The sequence below is a fragment of the Pan troglodytes genome, chromosome 4, assembly GCF_028858775.2.
Source record: "Pan troglodytes isolate AG18354 chromosome 4, NHGRI_mPanTro3-v2.0_pri, whole genome shotgun sequence".
NCBI lineage: Eukaryota > Metazoa > Chordata > Mammalia > Primates > Hominidae > Pan > Pan troglodytes.
The window spans coordinates 147,246,209-147,263,340 of NC_072402.2; the positions used below are offsets into that span (position 1 = coordinate 147,246,209).

Below are 17,132 nucleotides of genomic sequence, written 5' to 3' on the forward strand. Positions count from 1 at the left end.
CGTAAGAGGTGCTTGAGCAAGATCTACATTCTCCAGAATTAAAACAAAACAAAAATCATCAAAATAAAACAATAAAAAAGAAAAGCACATGAATTTGGGATTGAGGTTGGAATAGGAGACAGTTTCAGACCTGGTTTAATCCTGAGAAAGATGGGTCCTGAGAAGTACTAACAGTCATGCTTCTTTTCCTCTTCCCCACTGGAGATTCTAAACACTAAACAGACAATAGAGGGTGGCAGTGCATCAAACAGTATTGCTTACATTGCAACAATGGCCGGCGCAGACAGGCAACACCGAGGCATTAGAGAAAGAACAGGGTAGCCAAATGCCATCCTTCTTCCACCAAGCACTGTAGCTTCTCAGTTTTCCAAATAAGAATCACATGCTCAAGAACATTTGAATTCTGGAAATTACTCAGGTTTTTAATGCCACTATTTTGTGTCACTGCCTGAAACAGGGGTAGCAATGGTGACATTTGGCTCTTTTATATTTTTAATCAAAAATGGGGAATTTAGATCTGCAATCTTTGGTACCACAATCTGCCCTTCCCCCCCAAAAAAATATTGTACGGGGGAAAAAAATCTTCAGTAAGGAAGAGGTAGAAGGCATTTAGTCACCTTAAAATTTATTTTCGTAAGCATGCAGGGCTGATTACTGGAAGAGATGAGCAAATTCACTAAGATTGGAGTGGCCACTCCTAAATATCAAATTCAGAACAATTTTCCAAATAAGAAATTTAACTTTAAAAATTGTCCTCAAAAGCCCCCCAAAACCTTTTTTTCCCCATGAATAGAAAACTACTGGAACAAGCTGACCAAAGAATCCAGTCTCATACAACTGGCATTTTTCAAACTACAATACAGAAAACACTAAAAATCAACTACATAAACAAAACACTAATCTAAAATGTTCAAGAGCAACATTTAGCATTTGAATCTTAGTTGAGTAAAACACTTTGCTTCTTCCCCATGGCCTCTCTAAAACAGTGTTAAGCAGCAAGCAGCTCCACAAAATTATTTTTAATATCTCAAGGAGAAAAGGAGACCTAAACCTCCTAAAAAGGTTTTCACCACTAGATAACTCACACTTCCTTAAGACAACTATGCGATTAACAAGCTATTCTTAAGGGGGTTGTGGGGGAGGGGGGGAAGGCAAAGTGATATCTAGGACATCATTTAAATTTAAGGCAAAAACCACATACTGCAATGTCAACGATGCAGAATAGGAATCACATGGTGATAATGGGTTTTTAGGGGGTAAGAAAACAGGAAGGAGAGGGCTGGGAAATGGCCAAGAAGATTGGAGTCAAATGGACAAAACTGCCCCAAAACTTAAGAACAGTAATTTTTTTTTCAATTGAATTACCAGGCTTTACAGTAATAAAAACCTGGATACTTCAGAGAAAAGCTATAAAATATTTTTTAATGCAACTTGGGAATGACAAGATAAGTTATGTGTATATGTAAACACCTTTCATTATTTAAAGCTCAACAAAAAAATTTAATTTCCTAAAACCTAATCAGACCAACATCAGTATCTCACATTGACAAATAACACCAATTCTAATGGTAATGTCTCCCAGTTGGCATTCATACAGGCAAACAAAGGTAAACATTTATAGCTAGACCTAAAAACACCAAACATTTCCTAATAGTTTAGTAAAACAAATGGGCATCTTCCTTCCAAAAACAAAACAAAAAAGCCACAAAAAAACAAAAAAAGCCCCCAAGTTGTCCTGAAGTTGAGAATTTCTATCAGATAGATCATCAGATCACAACATGCTTAGTGCATTGCCAATGCTGCCTGTCTGCCCGAGCTCAACATAGTATCGATAAAGAAAGCAATTCACTCAGTAAGACTAATCATTACAGAAAAAAAGTCAACACAATTAGTTTCTAACTGCAATCATGCGCCACTAGCTAAAACCCAATCACCCCATAAGTTGAACCACTCTCAGAGACCCCAAATGAACACTAGTTTTGTTGTATGAATGTTCATTTCACTTGTCTACATTTTCCTTTAAAGGGAGAGGGAGGGGTGGAGAACTCACCCAATTTGGCACCCAAGTAAAAAACTGTCAACTACTTTTGAAGCAGGCCCAAAAGTTACCCTTTTAAATACACAAATTCAAGGACTGAAGAATTCTCATTATCAACCATGCTCAGTCAGCAAATGTTAACACCATGGTGACAGATAAGTCAGTGTTCCCACACTGGCACAAGCACATATATTATAAAAACCCACACTTCAGAGCCAAAGGTTAAAATCTGGTTTTAAGCATTCAGGAAGAAAAGAATATGGGGGTTTTTGCTATTTTTGTGAATGAAAAATAGATACAACTGTTCAACAGTTAAATAACTTAGACAACTACAGTTCATTATACAGCCCTTAGAATTTTATATTTCCATATAGGTAACTAACCTCGGTTGGGTAAGTTGAAGATAATTTATTTCAAGTTACTAAGTTAATGGAGTTAGCTGATTATCCTTAAAGCACAATCTTTTAAAGCAACTGTCAACAGCAAATTCAACTTACTATGGCTTTTTAAAAGATTGAAAAGTTTACCAAAGCAATTCTTGTCGAAACTTTACTCTTTGTTCTTTCATGCAAAGAGCATTTGACTAACCTTATTACAGTGACGCCCAATACCCATTAGGAAGTTATCTGGTTTAATGTCTCTGTGTATAAAATTCTTTGTATGCACATATTCAATTCTACTGATCATCTGGAAAAAAAGGAAGGGAGAGATAATTGAGTTAAGTAGTAAATGAAAATCAACACATTTCTTAAGTATTTCAGTATCTCAATTATTTAGAGTTCACAAAGACAGCGCTAAAGAAAATGAAATGGAAAGGACAACTAAGTTCTCCATTTATTTCTAGGTTAATGGATATCTAAGCATATACCTGCTGTGTCCTTTGGCTTTACCTTCTAGTATTAATAATTAAAACCATGGCAGGGTCTAACCCCATAGGAAGACTTGGTGTTTGTGATTTTCAAATAATAAAAGGAATACCTGTATAATAGTTTCAGTTGCTACAATAAAGGAAATAAAATAAAAACTTTCCACACTCAATCCTAGGCCTTCTAAAGTAACCTGTTAAAATGGCCTGGTATTACCCAGACCTAATTCCATGTTATAAGATATACATATGCACACAAACAGATACACATATACTTGGGAGTGGGGGATGTTGACAGATTGGCAGATTAAGCTATAAGTAGTTGTTATAATTCTTATATAATCTCATTCCAAAAGTTAAATATTAAACATGCCATTCTTAAAAGCTTTCCTTAATTTCTTGGAAATTATGCAAAGTCAAACGCTATAGCTCAAATATCCTTTTTAATGGCTACAAATATTCTGTGGTAGAGATGTTATGTCTTCCCCAACTCACAGTATTCTCACATTGTTTTCCACTTTTTCCTACTATAAATAATGCCATTAATAGACATGTATCTTTACCCACTAGTGCTTTTATTTCTATGGGCTTCAAATCCCATATAATTATGGGGAGTTGCTGAGTTGAAGGGTGTATTTTTCATTTTGATAGATAATATCACACTGCCTTCCACAATAGGCTGTAACAATTTGGATTTACTCTTCTTTTTTTTTTTTTTTTTTTGAGACAGGGTCTCACTGTCACCTAGGCTGAAGTGCACTGAAGCAACCATAACTCACTGCTGCCTCAACCTTCCAGGCTCCAGTGATCCTCACACTTCACCCTCTGGAGTAGCTGAAACTATAAGGTGCATGCCACTACACCTGGCTAATTTTTTTGTGTCAGCTAATTTTTAATTTTTGGTAGAGACGGGATATCGTTATGTTGCCCAGCTGCTCTTGAACTCCTGGGTTCAGGAGATCCTCCTGCCTCGACCTCCCAATGTGGTAGGATTACAGGCGTGAACCACCATGCCCGGCCTCGATTTAGAAGTAATCCTTCCATGAGGATTTTTTTTTTTTTTTTTTGAGACAGAGTCTCACTCACTCTGCTGCCCAGGCTGGAGTGCAGTGGTGCAATTTTGGCTCACTGCAACCTCTGCCTCCTGGGTTCAAGCGATTCTCTTGCCTCGGCCTCCCGAGTAGTTGGGATTACAGGCACCCGCCAAATGCCTGGGTACTTTTTTTTATTTTCAGTAGAGACAGGGTTTCACCATGTTGGTTTCCAGCTCCTGGCCTAAAATGATCCACCTGCCTCGGCCTCCCAAAGAGCTGGGATTACAGGCCTGAGCCACTGCGCCTGGCCCTTCTATGAGGATTTACTCTTCTATGTACTGTCAAGCTCCGCTCTTTGCCTATTTTTCTTTCAGCCTATTGTCTTCTTGTTAGCTTTTAGGAGTTCTCGTCATAAAACAAACAATCTTTTATCTGTCATTATGTAAACAAATTTAAATTAAATATTTTTTATTTTGACTGCTTATGGCATTTCTTGTATACAATAGAAGTTTTGTGTTTTTTTGTTTTTTTTGAGACAGAGTCTCACTTTGTCACCCTGGCTGGGGTGCAGTGACGAGATCACGGCTCACAGCAGCTTCAACTTCCGGGGCTCAAGTGATCCTCTCAGCTCAGCCCCCTGAGAAGCTGGAACTACGGACATGCGCGTTACCATGCCCAGCTAATTTTTGTATTTTTTGTGGAAAGGGGGGTATCGTTATGTTGCCCAGGCTGCTCTCGAACTCCTGAGCTCAAGTGATCCTCCTGCTTCTGCCTCCCAAAGTGCTGGGATTGCTGGCATGAGCCATCACACCCAGCCTCTATCTTTTCTATAAGACACTTACTTAGAAGTTGTATTTTTAAATAGATTACATATCCAAAGACTGCCAACATTATCTTTCTGTCCATATGTTCTTGCTCTTCCCAGTAGTATCTGTTAGGATTCTATTTTTTATTTGTCCCCATTTTCCCCAGAGCTTTTATTATCATGAATACACAGATTCTAAATTGTACTCTTCTACCTTGACAAATGTCTTCTGAAGCCAAACTAGTAATCTCTGGCTTGAACAACTTACACCTGTTACCTGTCAACCACAGAGCAAGACTTAGGTGTCAACTACCTTAAATGAAAGCTTTCTTGTATCTCCCTTCCTCAGAATTATATTTTTTCACATTTGTTACCCGTGTACCCAACAGAGACTTCTACAACTCTACAACAAGGATGGAACATCTTATTTTTCCATCTTTCTTTATTAGACTCTAAGTTTCTTTCTAGAGGGAAGAGACTAATTCTTATTTTTTTGCCACCCCAACCCCCAGCACTAAGTACAGTGGTAGGCTCTCAATACATGTTCAATGTATGGATGCTTACGTGTTACTGAACAAACAAAAACATAAGCCATAACTCTTTTATTAGGATTCACTCATATATGTTAGTTAAAACATATTAAAGGCTTTTTTTTTTTTTGAGACAGAGTCTCGTTCTATCCCCCAGGCTGGAGTGCAGTGGTGCGATCTCGGCTCACTGCAATCTCCACCTCCTGGGTTCATGTGATTCTCATGCCTCAGCCTCCCGGGTAGCTGGGATTACAGGTGTCAGCCACCACGCCTGGCTAATTTTTGTACTTTTAATAGAGATGGGTTTCACTATGTTGGCCAGGCTGGTCTCGAACTCCTGACCTCAGGTGATTTACCGGCCTTGGCCTCTCAAAAGTGCTGGGACTGTAGGCATGAGCCACCAAACCCGGCCCACATTAAAGGCTGTTAACGTAAAAGAGATGGGGTCTTTGCCTATTGCTCAGGCTGGAGTGCAGTGGCATTATTATAGCTCACTGTAGCCTGGAAGTCCTGGGCTCAAGAGATCCTCCTGTCTTGGTCTCCCAAAGTGCTGGATTACAGGCATGAGCCAGTGTGCCGCGCCACTTTTAACCTTTTAATGCTTGAGTTTGTTTTGTGCCACAAATATCACAATTTGCTCACATTTGCTTGAGCCACTGAGTACTTTTAAGGTTAAGAAGCTTGGGGAGTATCAGGTGCTGATTACAGAAAATGGGCACTACTTTCTAATCCTTGGAATTATAGACAAAGTTTTTTCATTGATCTATAATAGTTGTATATATTTATGGGGTATGTGTGATATTTTGTTACATGTATACGATGTGTAATTATCAAATCAGGGTAGTTGGGATATCCATTACTTCAAACATTTATATTTTGTGTTAGGAACATTACAATTCTACTCTTCTAGCTATTTTGAAATAAACGATAAGCTATTGTTAACTATAATTTCCCTACTATACTATGTAATACTAGAACTTATTCCTCCTAACTGTATTTTTGTGCCCATTAACCTACTTCTCTTCATCCCTCTGAATTTACAAACTTACTAAAATTCCACCTCAAATACCAAGTCTGTTTATCTCATTTTACTTTATGACATTTACTTGAAAGAAGCTCACAGTGATGCTTTGGGTAATACATAAATAATAGTATTAAAAGGTAAGTGATAAAGCAAATAAAGGTAAGTGATAAAACAAATAACCTGTGTTCTCCTTTCCCTTTTCCTCATTTTATTTTCTTCTGTTATTTTCCCTCTTCCTTTTTATGTGATAGGCAAATCTGGACTAGAGAGCTCTCACAAACCCTCCATTATATTTTTAAATGTCATTCTCTTCATAGTATTTTTATAAGCACACTGAGTTTAACTTGAAGCATTTACAGCATTTTCCTGCCCTTAAAGGTAACAAATACTGATCAAAACAAAAAATTATACATGTCTTGATATTTACCAATCATTATCTTAATGTATTATCTTTTCCCTTAAGGTTTGTTCCTTACTCATCTTTCCCATTTCTTAAGATCGAAATAGCCAAACTTTGGCTGTAAAAACCATTTAATCTAACCTACAGCCAATGCATCAATCTAATTCATGACATCTCCAAAATTTCCTAGGTCTTAAGTAACACAAATGGTTGAGAATCCATTACTCCAAGCAGCATCTACTTGGTCAAAAAATTCTTCCTTATATTACTTCAGGACCTTTTTATCCTCAAAAATATAGCTTTTCTAAGAGTCCCACACATAATACATTAATATTCAATTTTGCTTAATTTAACCAAAATGTCAATATACATTTATCAACAATTATATGCATACATACACCCTAAACTCTCCAAACAAAATCTTACAATAACCTGCTATATATGACACTAAAACTTCATCTGAAGGAGCAGATTGAAAACTACTAGTCTACAGATGAGTAAGAAACCAAGATAATTCCAGGTTTTGTCTTATTCCCATAGGAAAATATCTACAAGTCACATTATTATTTTTTTTCTGCCTATGCTAAGGTTAAATAGTGATGCACAGGATTTTAATACTCTGATTTATGAATAATGAAATTCCAGTCAACAGTACTATTCTCAGTTTATATTCTAATCAAAATTTCACATACCTGGTCAGCTAACATAAGTACAGTTTTCATTGTGAACCTTCTTGAACAGAAATTGAAGAGGTCTTCGAGGCTAGGTCCCAGAAGATCCATGACTAGTACATTGTAGTCTTTTTCCTGACCATACCACCTAACGAAACAAAAGGAGAAGAGAGGATATTACAAAAAGCTATTACTTAATATCATCAACCCTAAGAATAATATAGTTTTCTTTCACTGACTAGGTATTATATAAGGCGAATGTTCCCCTACTCAGAAGACAAACCCACTAATTAACTACAAGGCCCAAAGACAAAACAAGGGTAATGAGACTTTTTTTTTCCCTGTCATGCAACTCCATTCTCCTATATAGATAGGACATGCATAGTAGCCTTAACACTCCTGTTACCAGGGCAGCTGAATTTTATACCCACTGGCCACTGATTCCTATGGCCTTTACCAAATTCCTTAATCTCACCTGAATTTACTTTGTAACTGAAGAAATGAAGATGACTCTATCAGTCATTACAAAATGTTTCAGAAAGCAAAGATTTCTTTTATCTGAACTTCGATTCCAGTTCCTACCAAACTGCATTTAATCAATAATTACTTGTCCTTATTCAAAAAGGAGTCACATTTTTCCTTGGTTTCAGATCACAGAAAATAACCCGTATAACACAAGGTAATGACATTTATTTGCTTTTAACTGGAATCATGTTTTAATTATCCTGGGCTGTATTACTGTATACAATGTGTCCCTAATAACTCAAGAAGTATCAACTGCCAATTTCATTTATCCCAAGGACTGAAAATCACTGCAATAAATTATTTCAAATTTTGATGCCTATGATTCTGGTAAGAGCACTTTCCTTAAAATAAGCACTACCACTTTTCTTTCAAACTTTTCTAGATATTAAATTCTGCTAAGAAAATCAGGTGATACTTAAAATTTTGTTTAAAAAGTTATTTTAAAGCTTAAACTGCAGTCATTTCTTTGTTAACTCCAATAAGAACCAATCCCAAAATTTACCATATCTGGAAAGCTTATGTTTTAAAAATATTCAAAAGGGGAGAAGAGGCTTTTCTTCCTTTCCCTTCCTTCCTCCTTATTTATCTATTTATTTATTTATTCATTTATTTTTAGACAAGGTCTCGCTCTGTTGCCAGGCTGGGGTGCAGTGGCAAATCACAACTCCTGCAGCCTTTGACCTTCTGGTCTCAAGCAATCCTCCTATTTCAGCTTCCCAAGTAGCTGGGACCACAGGCGTGCCATCATGCCCAGCTAAATTTTAAAAAAGTTTTTGGTAGAGACACGGTCTTTCAAATTTCTTGTAAAGGCAGAGTCTCCCTACGTTGCCCAGGCTAGTCTCTAACTTCTGGACTCAAGCGATCCTCCTGCCTCAGCCTCCCAAAGCACTGGGATTACAAGTTGAACCACTGTACCTCACCAGCTTTTTAAGAAAACTAAAATCTGTGTCAAAATTATAACAAGTATCAGTCAAGTAGGAAACTGTTTAGTGCCATTTCCTGCTTTGCTGATAAATGCCAATGATTCAAGAAAATCAATATTAAAACTAGAGTATGAGGATTTAATCTTTTAAGAATATTTTTCTAGAAAATGCAAATATAACTATACAGATGTGCTACTCTTGTGGCTCTTCTTTAAGAAAATAGTCTATTCTAACTAGTGGTCCTGGGCACCCATTAACCCTTGATGGCATCTACCAAAACTGCAGAAATTTCAGGCATAGCACCTGAGAAGGGGGGGGGAGCCTCAAATCAGTCAGCTTTAATTTCAGACCTATTCAGATAGGTCTCATAGTCAGGTATAATAAATATGCTCCCTAGAATCTTATGTTGAGAGTAAGAGATCCTAAGAGGATTATAAGCCAAAAAGTTCAGTTCCTTCCTACGACTTTTGCTTCAGTTGTTCTTGAGAACTACTTCCCAAACCTGACACATGGATAACTGCCAAGCACACAAAATCAAATCCATTTCCACATCCTCTTTGCAGAAAAAGATAACCCAGTAAGGGAAAAGTGTCTGCTTAACTTTCTAGAGGTCTTGCCCACTAGGCTAGGAAACAAATGTGTCAACATGACAGCAAAAGAGCCATTTTTTTTTTTTTTGAGACACAGTCTCTTGCTCTGTCCGACAGGCTCGAGTGCAGTGGTGCGATCTTGGCTCACTGCAACCTCTGCCTCCCAGGTTCAAGTGCTTCTCATGCCTCAGCCTCCCAAGTAGCTGGGATTATAGGCGCCTGCCACCACGCCCAGCTAATTTTTGTATTTTTAGTAGTGACGGCGTTTCACAATGTTGGCCAGGCTGGTCTCGAACTCCTGACCTCAGGTGATCCACCTCTTGGCCTCCCAAAGTCCTGGGATTACAGGTTTGAGCCACCACACCCGGCCAGAAGAGCCAGTTTTGTCCTTATTGCTTAAAACAGCATACTAAAGCTGCTGTTATTTTCCCTCTTCCACTCTTTATTCTCCCTATGGGAATTCAGCACCTTTCACATTCGCTGAAACATTTACTTGAAAGAAGCTCACAGTGATGCTTTGGGTAATACAAAAATAACAGTATTAAAAGGTAAGTGATAAAGCAAATAAGCTGTGTTCTCCTTTCCCTTTTCCTCATTTTATTTTCTTTTGTTATTTTCCCTCTTCCTTTTTATGTGATAGGCAAATCTGGACTAGAGAGCTGTCACGAACCTACCATTACAAATGTTCAACACTTGTTTAATATAAATATAATTTACCTAGGCTTTTAAGAAAACAAGAACACCAAATCCAGAAAGAGCTAAGGAAGTAAGAAGGCACAAAAAGTAAAATAGGCAAAAGGGAAGGCATAAATCAACTCTTATTTATAAGACCAAGTCTCAGCTCTAGACAGGTTTCCACTGATGGCTCAGATGTAAAACTACAAAAAACAAGCAAATGTTATAACCATCCATCTAAGCCCAAACACAAACCTGAAATGTAAAAGGCACAAATTCAGACTTTATATTTTCATGCAATTAACATGATTTCATAAAGAAATCATCTGCAAAGTAAGCCTCTAACAAAATCACCTGCATGTAAGCCTCTAACTCCCTTAATAGTTAGAAACTGGGAAGAATTAGATGAATTGAGAAGCACACTTAAAACACACACACATTATTGGGCATTCTTCATCCTTGCTTAAATGTATGAACACAAGACATATTCACTATTCTAAAAGTCAGGAGGATTAAATACTTCCTTGAAAATAGCTAAAAAAAAATAAGCGTCTCAAAGGCATTTTACCTTGTGGAGCAACCATGCAGTTCTAAAACAGCTAGGACTTTCTTTTCTATGGACTGGTACTATAACTCCTTAAACCTAAGAGACAGGTGTTTACATCTTTCACACTTCCTTTGGTCTCAAGGAATATATAGCTTAATTCTCTAAAGCTAGAACGTCACACCCTCCATCTGTGCTTTTCCATCTGGACTAACTCATTCAGACATTATCACACACAGATTCAGAACCAGAAATGGTCTTCTGCTTATTCCAATCTTACTTATTCTTAGTTTCTACCTTCACCTCCATGCTTCCCACGTCTATTCTGAGAGCTTTTCTCTACCTTCAATCCCAACCTTAAAACCCAGATGCCAAAGAAATCTTCCTAATGTCACCTATCCCACATTGGTCTCCTATTTCCTAGAATTCCCAAAGCCATTAACTATTGCTTGTGTCCACAGTCTTAACCCCTTGACAATACTCATCTACTGTAACTTTGGTGTTTGTCTCTGTACCTGGTAGGATAGAGCTTACAGCTTTATTTTTATTTGAATAGCTTTTTCACAGAACCTGAGTCATGAACAAGCACTAACCTGATTCTCTGAGGCCATTTAAGTTTATAGTCTGAAACACCAACACAAAAACCTCACTCATTTACTTTCTAGGCCTTCAAACTAGAAACACAGGTCTTACCTTTAGACATTTTTAAGTACAAGACGTGTTGCTACTAAGTGTACAGTGGTAAAGTGATGTGCATATTGCAGGTACTCAGGTAATTATGAGACTAAAAAAAGTATTCCAGATGATTTGGACCTTATTCTTCCTAAGTTACGAAACATTAAAAAAAATCAAGTAATTTAATGGGGAAAGTGAAAATAATAATTTTAAAAAGATAAAATGTTCGGGGATCTCATTTTCCATTTGTTTCAAATCTATACCTTTAGACTTCAGTGTTACCTAAAACTAGGCTGAAGAATGAGTTCATAATTTACACAACCATCATTACTTACTTACAGCATAAAAAAAGTATCTAAGGTCTGAAGATAATGCCAAGAGAAGGCAAGGTCTATCTCTCTGCTCTTATGTCCTTTCCTCTAAACGCATATCCAAATTAAATCCAATTTAAAAATTAAGACATACACAAAAAGCACAAATGTAAGACAATACATGCAAAAGTCAATGAGGCTGACAAAAAATGCTAACACGATTCACACAAAAGATCAATGAGAACTAAATCTGTCTAAAGAGGTATTAGGAAAATAGTCTGCTACCAGTCAGATCCTGAAGGATGAACAGTGTTTTGATAAGTAAGGCAGAAAAGGGCTTACCAGGCAGGGGCAAACCATTTGGGGGCATGGGCTGTCATAAAGGGAAGAGTCAAGGTGGCAGATAGATTGAAGCTGCAGTATAGGTTCTTCAGTGCAAGGCTTATGAGCTTTACATGCTGTAAATAATTGGGTGAACTATTACTACAGTTTGTGGCTGAGACATAATTAAAATCGGTAATTATTAGCCTTGGCATCAGTATACAATATGGAAATGGAGGACCAGGGGAAGGAATGACAATGACATGGTTACCAATTAGGAAGTGTTATACTATAGCCGGAGATTTCAAGCTAGGGGTTTGCTTTTTTCTGAAAAATCTCTTCATGAAAATGGGAGTATTTGAGAAAAAAAATACATATTTTTCATATAAAAATATTTAAGTATTACTATGAGACCCAGAATATTCCAGAATAAATCAGTGTAATTATTGTAATATGCACTTTACCCAAATATATGTTAGTTCCATCACCATGACTAGGACAAAATAACAGTAAAAAAAAAATTTAATGTAGATCTTCCCCTTCAGACTATTAACTTAATTAGGGGCAATCATTATATTTGTCTTGTTCACAATCTGTATTCCCAGCATACACAAGAGATGCTCAAAACATTTGCTGAGTAAAATAATGAAAACTCATATTAGAAGCTGTAACAGTGTAGGGAGTGCTTGATTTGGCAGATAAGGAAAACAAAACAAGAAATGCAAAAACACTCCCTGCACTCCAAGTGAAGACATGAGGAAGCATCTATTTATCCCTAGTTCAAATAAGCCAAATAATTATAAAAGTTAAAAAGTCGTTTGCCAATCTTTCGGTTATTAATGTCAGAGTCTTCAGTGAACAACTAAAAAGTATCAACACTGAATCAGTGCTATAATATATCCAATTTTAATAGCACCTACAAGATATCCTGAAGATACTGTCTCTCAAACTTAGTCTCTTGCCAGCCCATCATTATCCAACCTTTATGCTCCTTTTTAATGGGAGCAGAAAAGGAATTTGGCCTAGCAAGATCTTGCTGAACCGTAAGAACTAGCTCAAATTGTCTCTTTAGGATACTACTGCTAACAGTTCCAGCTACTCAGGCCAGGCGTGGTGGCTCACGCCTGTAATCCCAGCACTTTGGGAAGCCGAGGCGGGCGGATCATGAGGTCAGGAGTTCGAGACCAGTCTGACCAATATGGTGAAACCCCGTCTCTACTAAAAATACAAAAATTAGCTGGGCATGGTGGTGGGCGCCTATAGTCCCACCTACTCAGGAGGCTGAGACAGGAGAATTGCTTGAACCCAGGCAGCAGAGGTTGCCATGAGCTGAGATCTCGCCATTGCACTTCAGCCTGGATGACAAAGCGAGACTCTGTCTCAAAAAAAAAAAAAAAAAAAAAGAACACATAAACAAAAAAAAAAAGTTTCAGCTACTCTGTTCCCTTTTCTCTAAAATCCTTTCAATTTTCCTATACATTCATATTTGTATATGCCATTCTTAACAGCTATTTGCCATTCATTATACACAGATGTATTCTCAAAACCAGATACCTCTTCTCCCCATACATCTCTTCTCAGAATGTTTTAAATGCATAAAATACAAGGCATTATAAAGAAAATCAATTATAGCGAAATTGAACTAGCATAAAATTACTTCTAAACAATCAATTTTGGGGCCAGGCACAGTGGCTCATGCCTGTAATCCCAGCACTTTGGGAGGCCAAGGAGGGCGGATCACCTGAGGTCGGGAATTCGAGACCAGCCTGACCAACATGGAGAAATCCCATCTCTAATAAAAATACAAAATTAACATGCCTGTAATCCAGCTACTTGGAAGGCTGAGGCAGGAGAATCGCTTGAACCCGGGAGGCGGAGGTTGCAGTGAGCCGAGATCACGCTATTGCACTCCTGCCTGGGCAACAAGAACAAAACTCTGTCTCAAAAAAAAAAGAAAGAAAGAAAAGAAAAAGAAAAAAAATCAATTTTGAGCCAGGTGCAGTGGCTCAAGCCTGTAATCCCAGCACTTTGGGAGGCTGAGGTGGGTGGATCACTTGAGGTCAGGAGTTCGAGACCAGCCTAGCCAACATGGCAAAACCCTGTCTCTACTAAAAATACAAAAAATAAAAATAAAAAAAAATTAGCCGCACATGGTGGTGGGGGCCTGTAATCCCAGCTACTCAGGAGGCAGACGTTGCAGTGAGCCGAGCTTATGCCACTGCACTCAAGCCTGGGTGACAGCAAGACTCCATCTCGAAAAAAAAAAAAAGGAATTTGGTATATAGTAATATACATACTCTCCTTATTATTATTATTTTTTGAGACAGGATCTCACTGTGTCGCCCAGGCTGGAGTGCAATGGTGTGATCTTGGTTCACTACAGTCTCTGCCTCCCGGGTTCAAGAGATTCTCATGCCTCATCCACCTGTTGGGATTACAGGCATATGCGACCACTCCTGGCTGATTTTTGTATTTTTAGTAGAGACAGGGTTTCACCATGTTGGCCAGGCTGATTTCGAACTCCTGGCCTCATGTGATCTGCCTGCCTTGGCCTCCTAAAATGTTGGGATTACTGGTGTGAGCCACAGTGCCCAGCCCTACACTCTCCTTATTAATGCATTAAATATAGGAGCAGGTCTAATAAATGCTATAATTTTGATGTAGTAATGAGTGTAAACTATATTTTAAGATACCTGCAACAATAATGTGATATAAAATATCTGTGATTTCAGCCGGGCAGAGTGGCTCATGCTGAGATCATACCGTTGCACTCCAGCCTGGGCCACAGAGTGAGACTTAGTCTAAAAAAAAAAAAAAAATCTGCGATTTCTAGCTGGGTGCAGTGGCTCACACCTGCAATTCTAGCACTTTGGGAGGTCGAGGCAGATGGATCACCTGAGGTCAGGAGTTTGAGACCACTCTGGCCAACATGGTGAAACCCCATCTCTACTAAATATGCAAATATCAGCCGGGCGTGGCGTTGGGCGCCTGTAATCCCAGCTACTCAGGAGGCTAAGGAGAATCACTTGAACCTGGGAGGCAGGAGATGCAGTGAGCCAAGATCACGCCATTGCACTCCAGCCTGGCGATAAGAGCAAAACTCCATCTACCCCCCACAAAAATCAGTGATTTCTATTGGTGACAAAGTCAAAGGTTCTGCTAAAACTCATGAGGTTTCCTACTTACACTTAAAATCAAAACGAAATACTAGATTTGAGTGAGAAGCTCATGAAAATAAAAATGTAATTTTCCTTACCTGTCTAAATACATAGATCTCATGGGGGGTGGATATGGTTATGAACCAGGTTAAGAGCCCCTGTTCCAAACCAACTTTTGAGATAAATAGCCTGTAGAATAAGATCTAATATTTGAAAATCATGTATGTTTTGCTCAGCAATAACGTAGTCAACTAAGATGATTTGTTTTCCCTCTTCTTGCTGCCTTGTTACTACTAATCCTTTGCTTACAACATTACCCCCAAGATCCTTGAATTATCGTACATTTTCATATTCTCCACCTTTGTTCCTTGCCCTTTGCCTTCAAAGATATGTAGATGTTCCTTAACTCCAAAAATTATAAAAACAAACAAAAAAAACTTTACCACTGTTCATTATCAAAGTTACTATTCATTTATCTATTCAATATTTAGAGTAGCTAACAAGACAAAACAAAATAATTGCTGCTTTCGTGGCTTATAGTGGGGGAAGGGTGATAAACACCATGATGAAGGAGAGAAGAGTGCTATTGTGGGGGCACAAATTATGGGGATCTGATCTTTTTTTTTAAGGGAGGCATCAGGGAAAGTTTCTCTGAGGAAGTAAGGTTGATTCTCAAAGGACAGATGGAAGAGAGCCAGGTTAAGGGGTGGATTGGCACCAGGCTGAAGTCTGGTGCTCACAAGAAACTAAGTGACAGCATAGGTTGGTATAGTGTGTAAGATCACCTTATTTTCTTCTTCAGGTAATTTTTTGAAAACCTGGTTTATATTTGCATCTTACTCTCATTTTTTCTTGGTTCCCAGTAACATAGTTATTTTCCCCGTAATACCCAAAGTATTATTTCAAAGATCACAAATAATTGAGCGGGGACGTAGTTGCAAAAAAAAAAAAATCACAAATGACCTAACTTTTGTCAGCTCTTGTCATCACTGCTCCAACATTGATAGTGGTGGTATTGAGGGACAGCATGTGGAGAACTGGAAGGTCCAGGGAGATACAAATGTTAAAATACACTTTTTCATTGGGAAGTGGAAAATGTACTTATAGACTTCATAACACAAATTACAAAAGCTTGATCAAATGTTTTCTAATAGGCAAATATATAAAAGCAGATTAGTAGTTGCCTAGGGCTGACGGGAAATGGAGTGACTGACAATGGGTTCAAGATTTATTTTTGGCATGAGGAAAATATTTTAAATTTGAATTATGGTAATGGTTGTACAACTTTGTACATATACTAAGAAACAAACTGTACAGCTTAAATAGGTTAACCTTTATGTGGGTAAATTATATCAATAAAGCTGATGAAGAACTGGTAAATGACAAGTGTAATATAAAGGCAACCATAAATACAAAATACAGGAATAAGCAATTTACTTAGAAGATAAAAAAGAAGGCTTCTGGCCAGGCGCGGTGGCTCACACCTGTAATCCCAGCACCTTGGGAGGCCAAGGCAGGCGAATCACAAGGTCAAGAGAGATCGAGACCATCCTAGCCAACATGGTGAAACCCCGTCTCTACTAAAAACACAAAAATTAGCTGGGCGTGGTGGCGCACGCCTGTAGTCCCAGCTACTCTCGGGAGGCTGAGGCAGAAGAATTGCTTGAACCCGGGAGGCGGGGGTTGCAGTGAGCTGAGATGGCGCCATTGCACTCCAGCCTGGCAACAGAGCGAGACTCTGTCTCAAAAAAAAAAAAAAGGCTTCCTAAAAATGTTAGCACCTGGGCTAAATTTTGAAAGATGCCTGGATTATTGTATTAGCTTCTTAAATATTCTCCTAGTTCCAGTTACCCCTCTATGGTTTTACTGTGTCATTTCTCTGTTATAAAAACTAAAGGAGCCATGCGATAGCTCACACCTGTAATCCCAACACTTTGGGAGGTCAAGGTGGGAGGATCACTTGAGCTCAGGTGGTTCGAGATTAGCCTAGGCCAACAAAGACCCCGGTCTCTCTATAAAAAATAAAAAATTAGCCAGGCGTGG

At 38.3% G+C, this 17,132-nt stretch overlaps 1 protein-coding gene across 15 annotated transcripts in view; it reads right to left on the bottom strand.

The window, feature by feature from the left end:
• CSNK1A1 (casein kinase 1 alpha 1) overlaps window positions 1-17,132 on the bottom strand; it is a 57,446-nt gene that overhangs the window by 23,174 nt on the left and 17,140 nt on the right. For 6 of the 15 annotated variants that reach the window (XR_010157037.1, XR_001717990.4, XR_008548110.2 and 3 more), the window contains exons 3-5: window positions 7,389-7,515; window positions 2,627-2,725; window positions 131-214 (exon numbers count right to left, since the gene is read on the bottom strand). Coding sequence is in view for 7 of the 15 variants with exons in the window: in XM_009449933.5 (XP_009448208.1) it covers window positions 131-214; window positions 2,627-2,725; window positions 7,389-7,515 (310 nt within the window). In the remaining 8 variants the exon portion in view is untranslated. The remainder of the gene's footprint in view (window positions 1-130; window positions 215-2,626; window positions 2,726-7,388; window positions 7,516-17,132) is intronic. The other 9 variants (XR_002943963.3, XR_010157039.1, XR_008548111.2 and 6 more) reach the window with 2 other exon arrangements.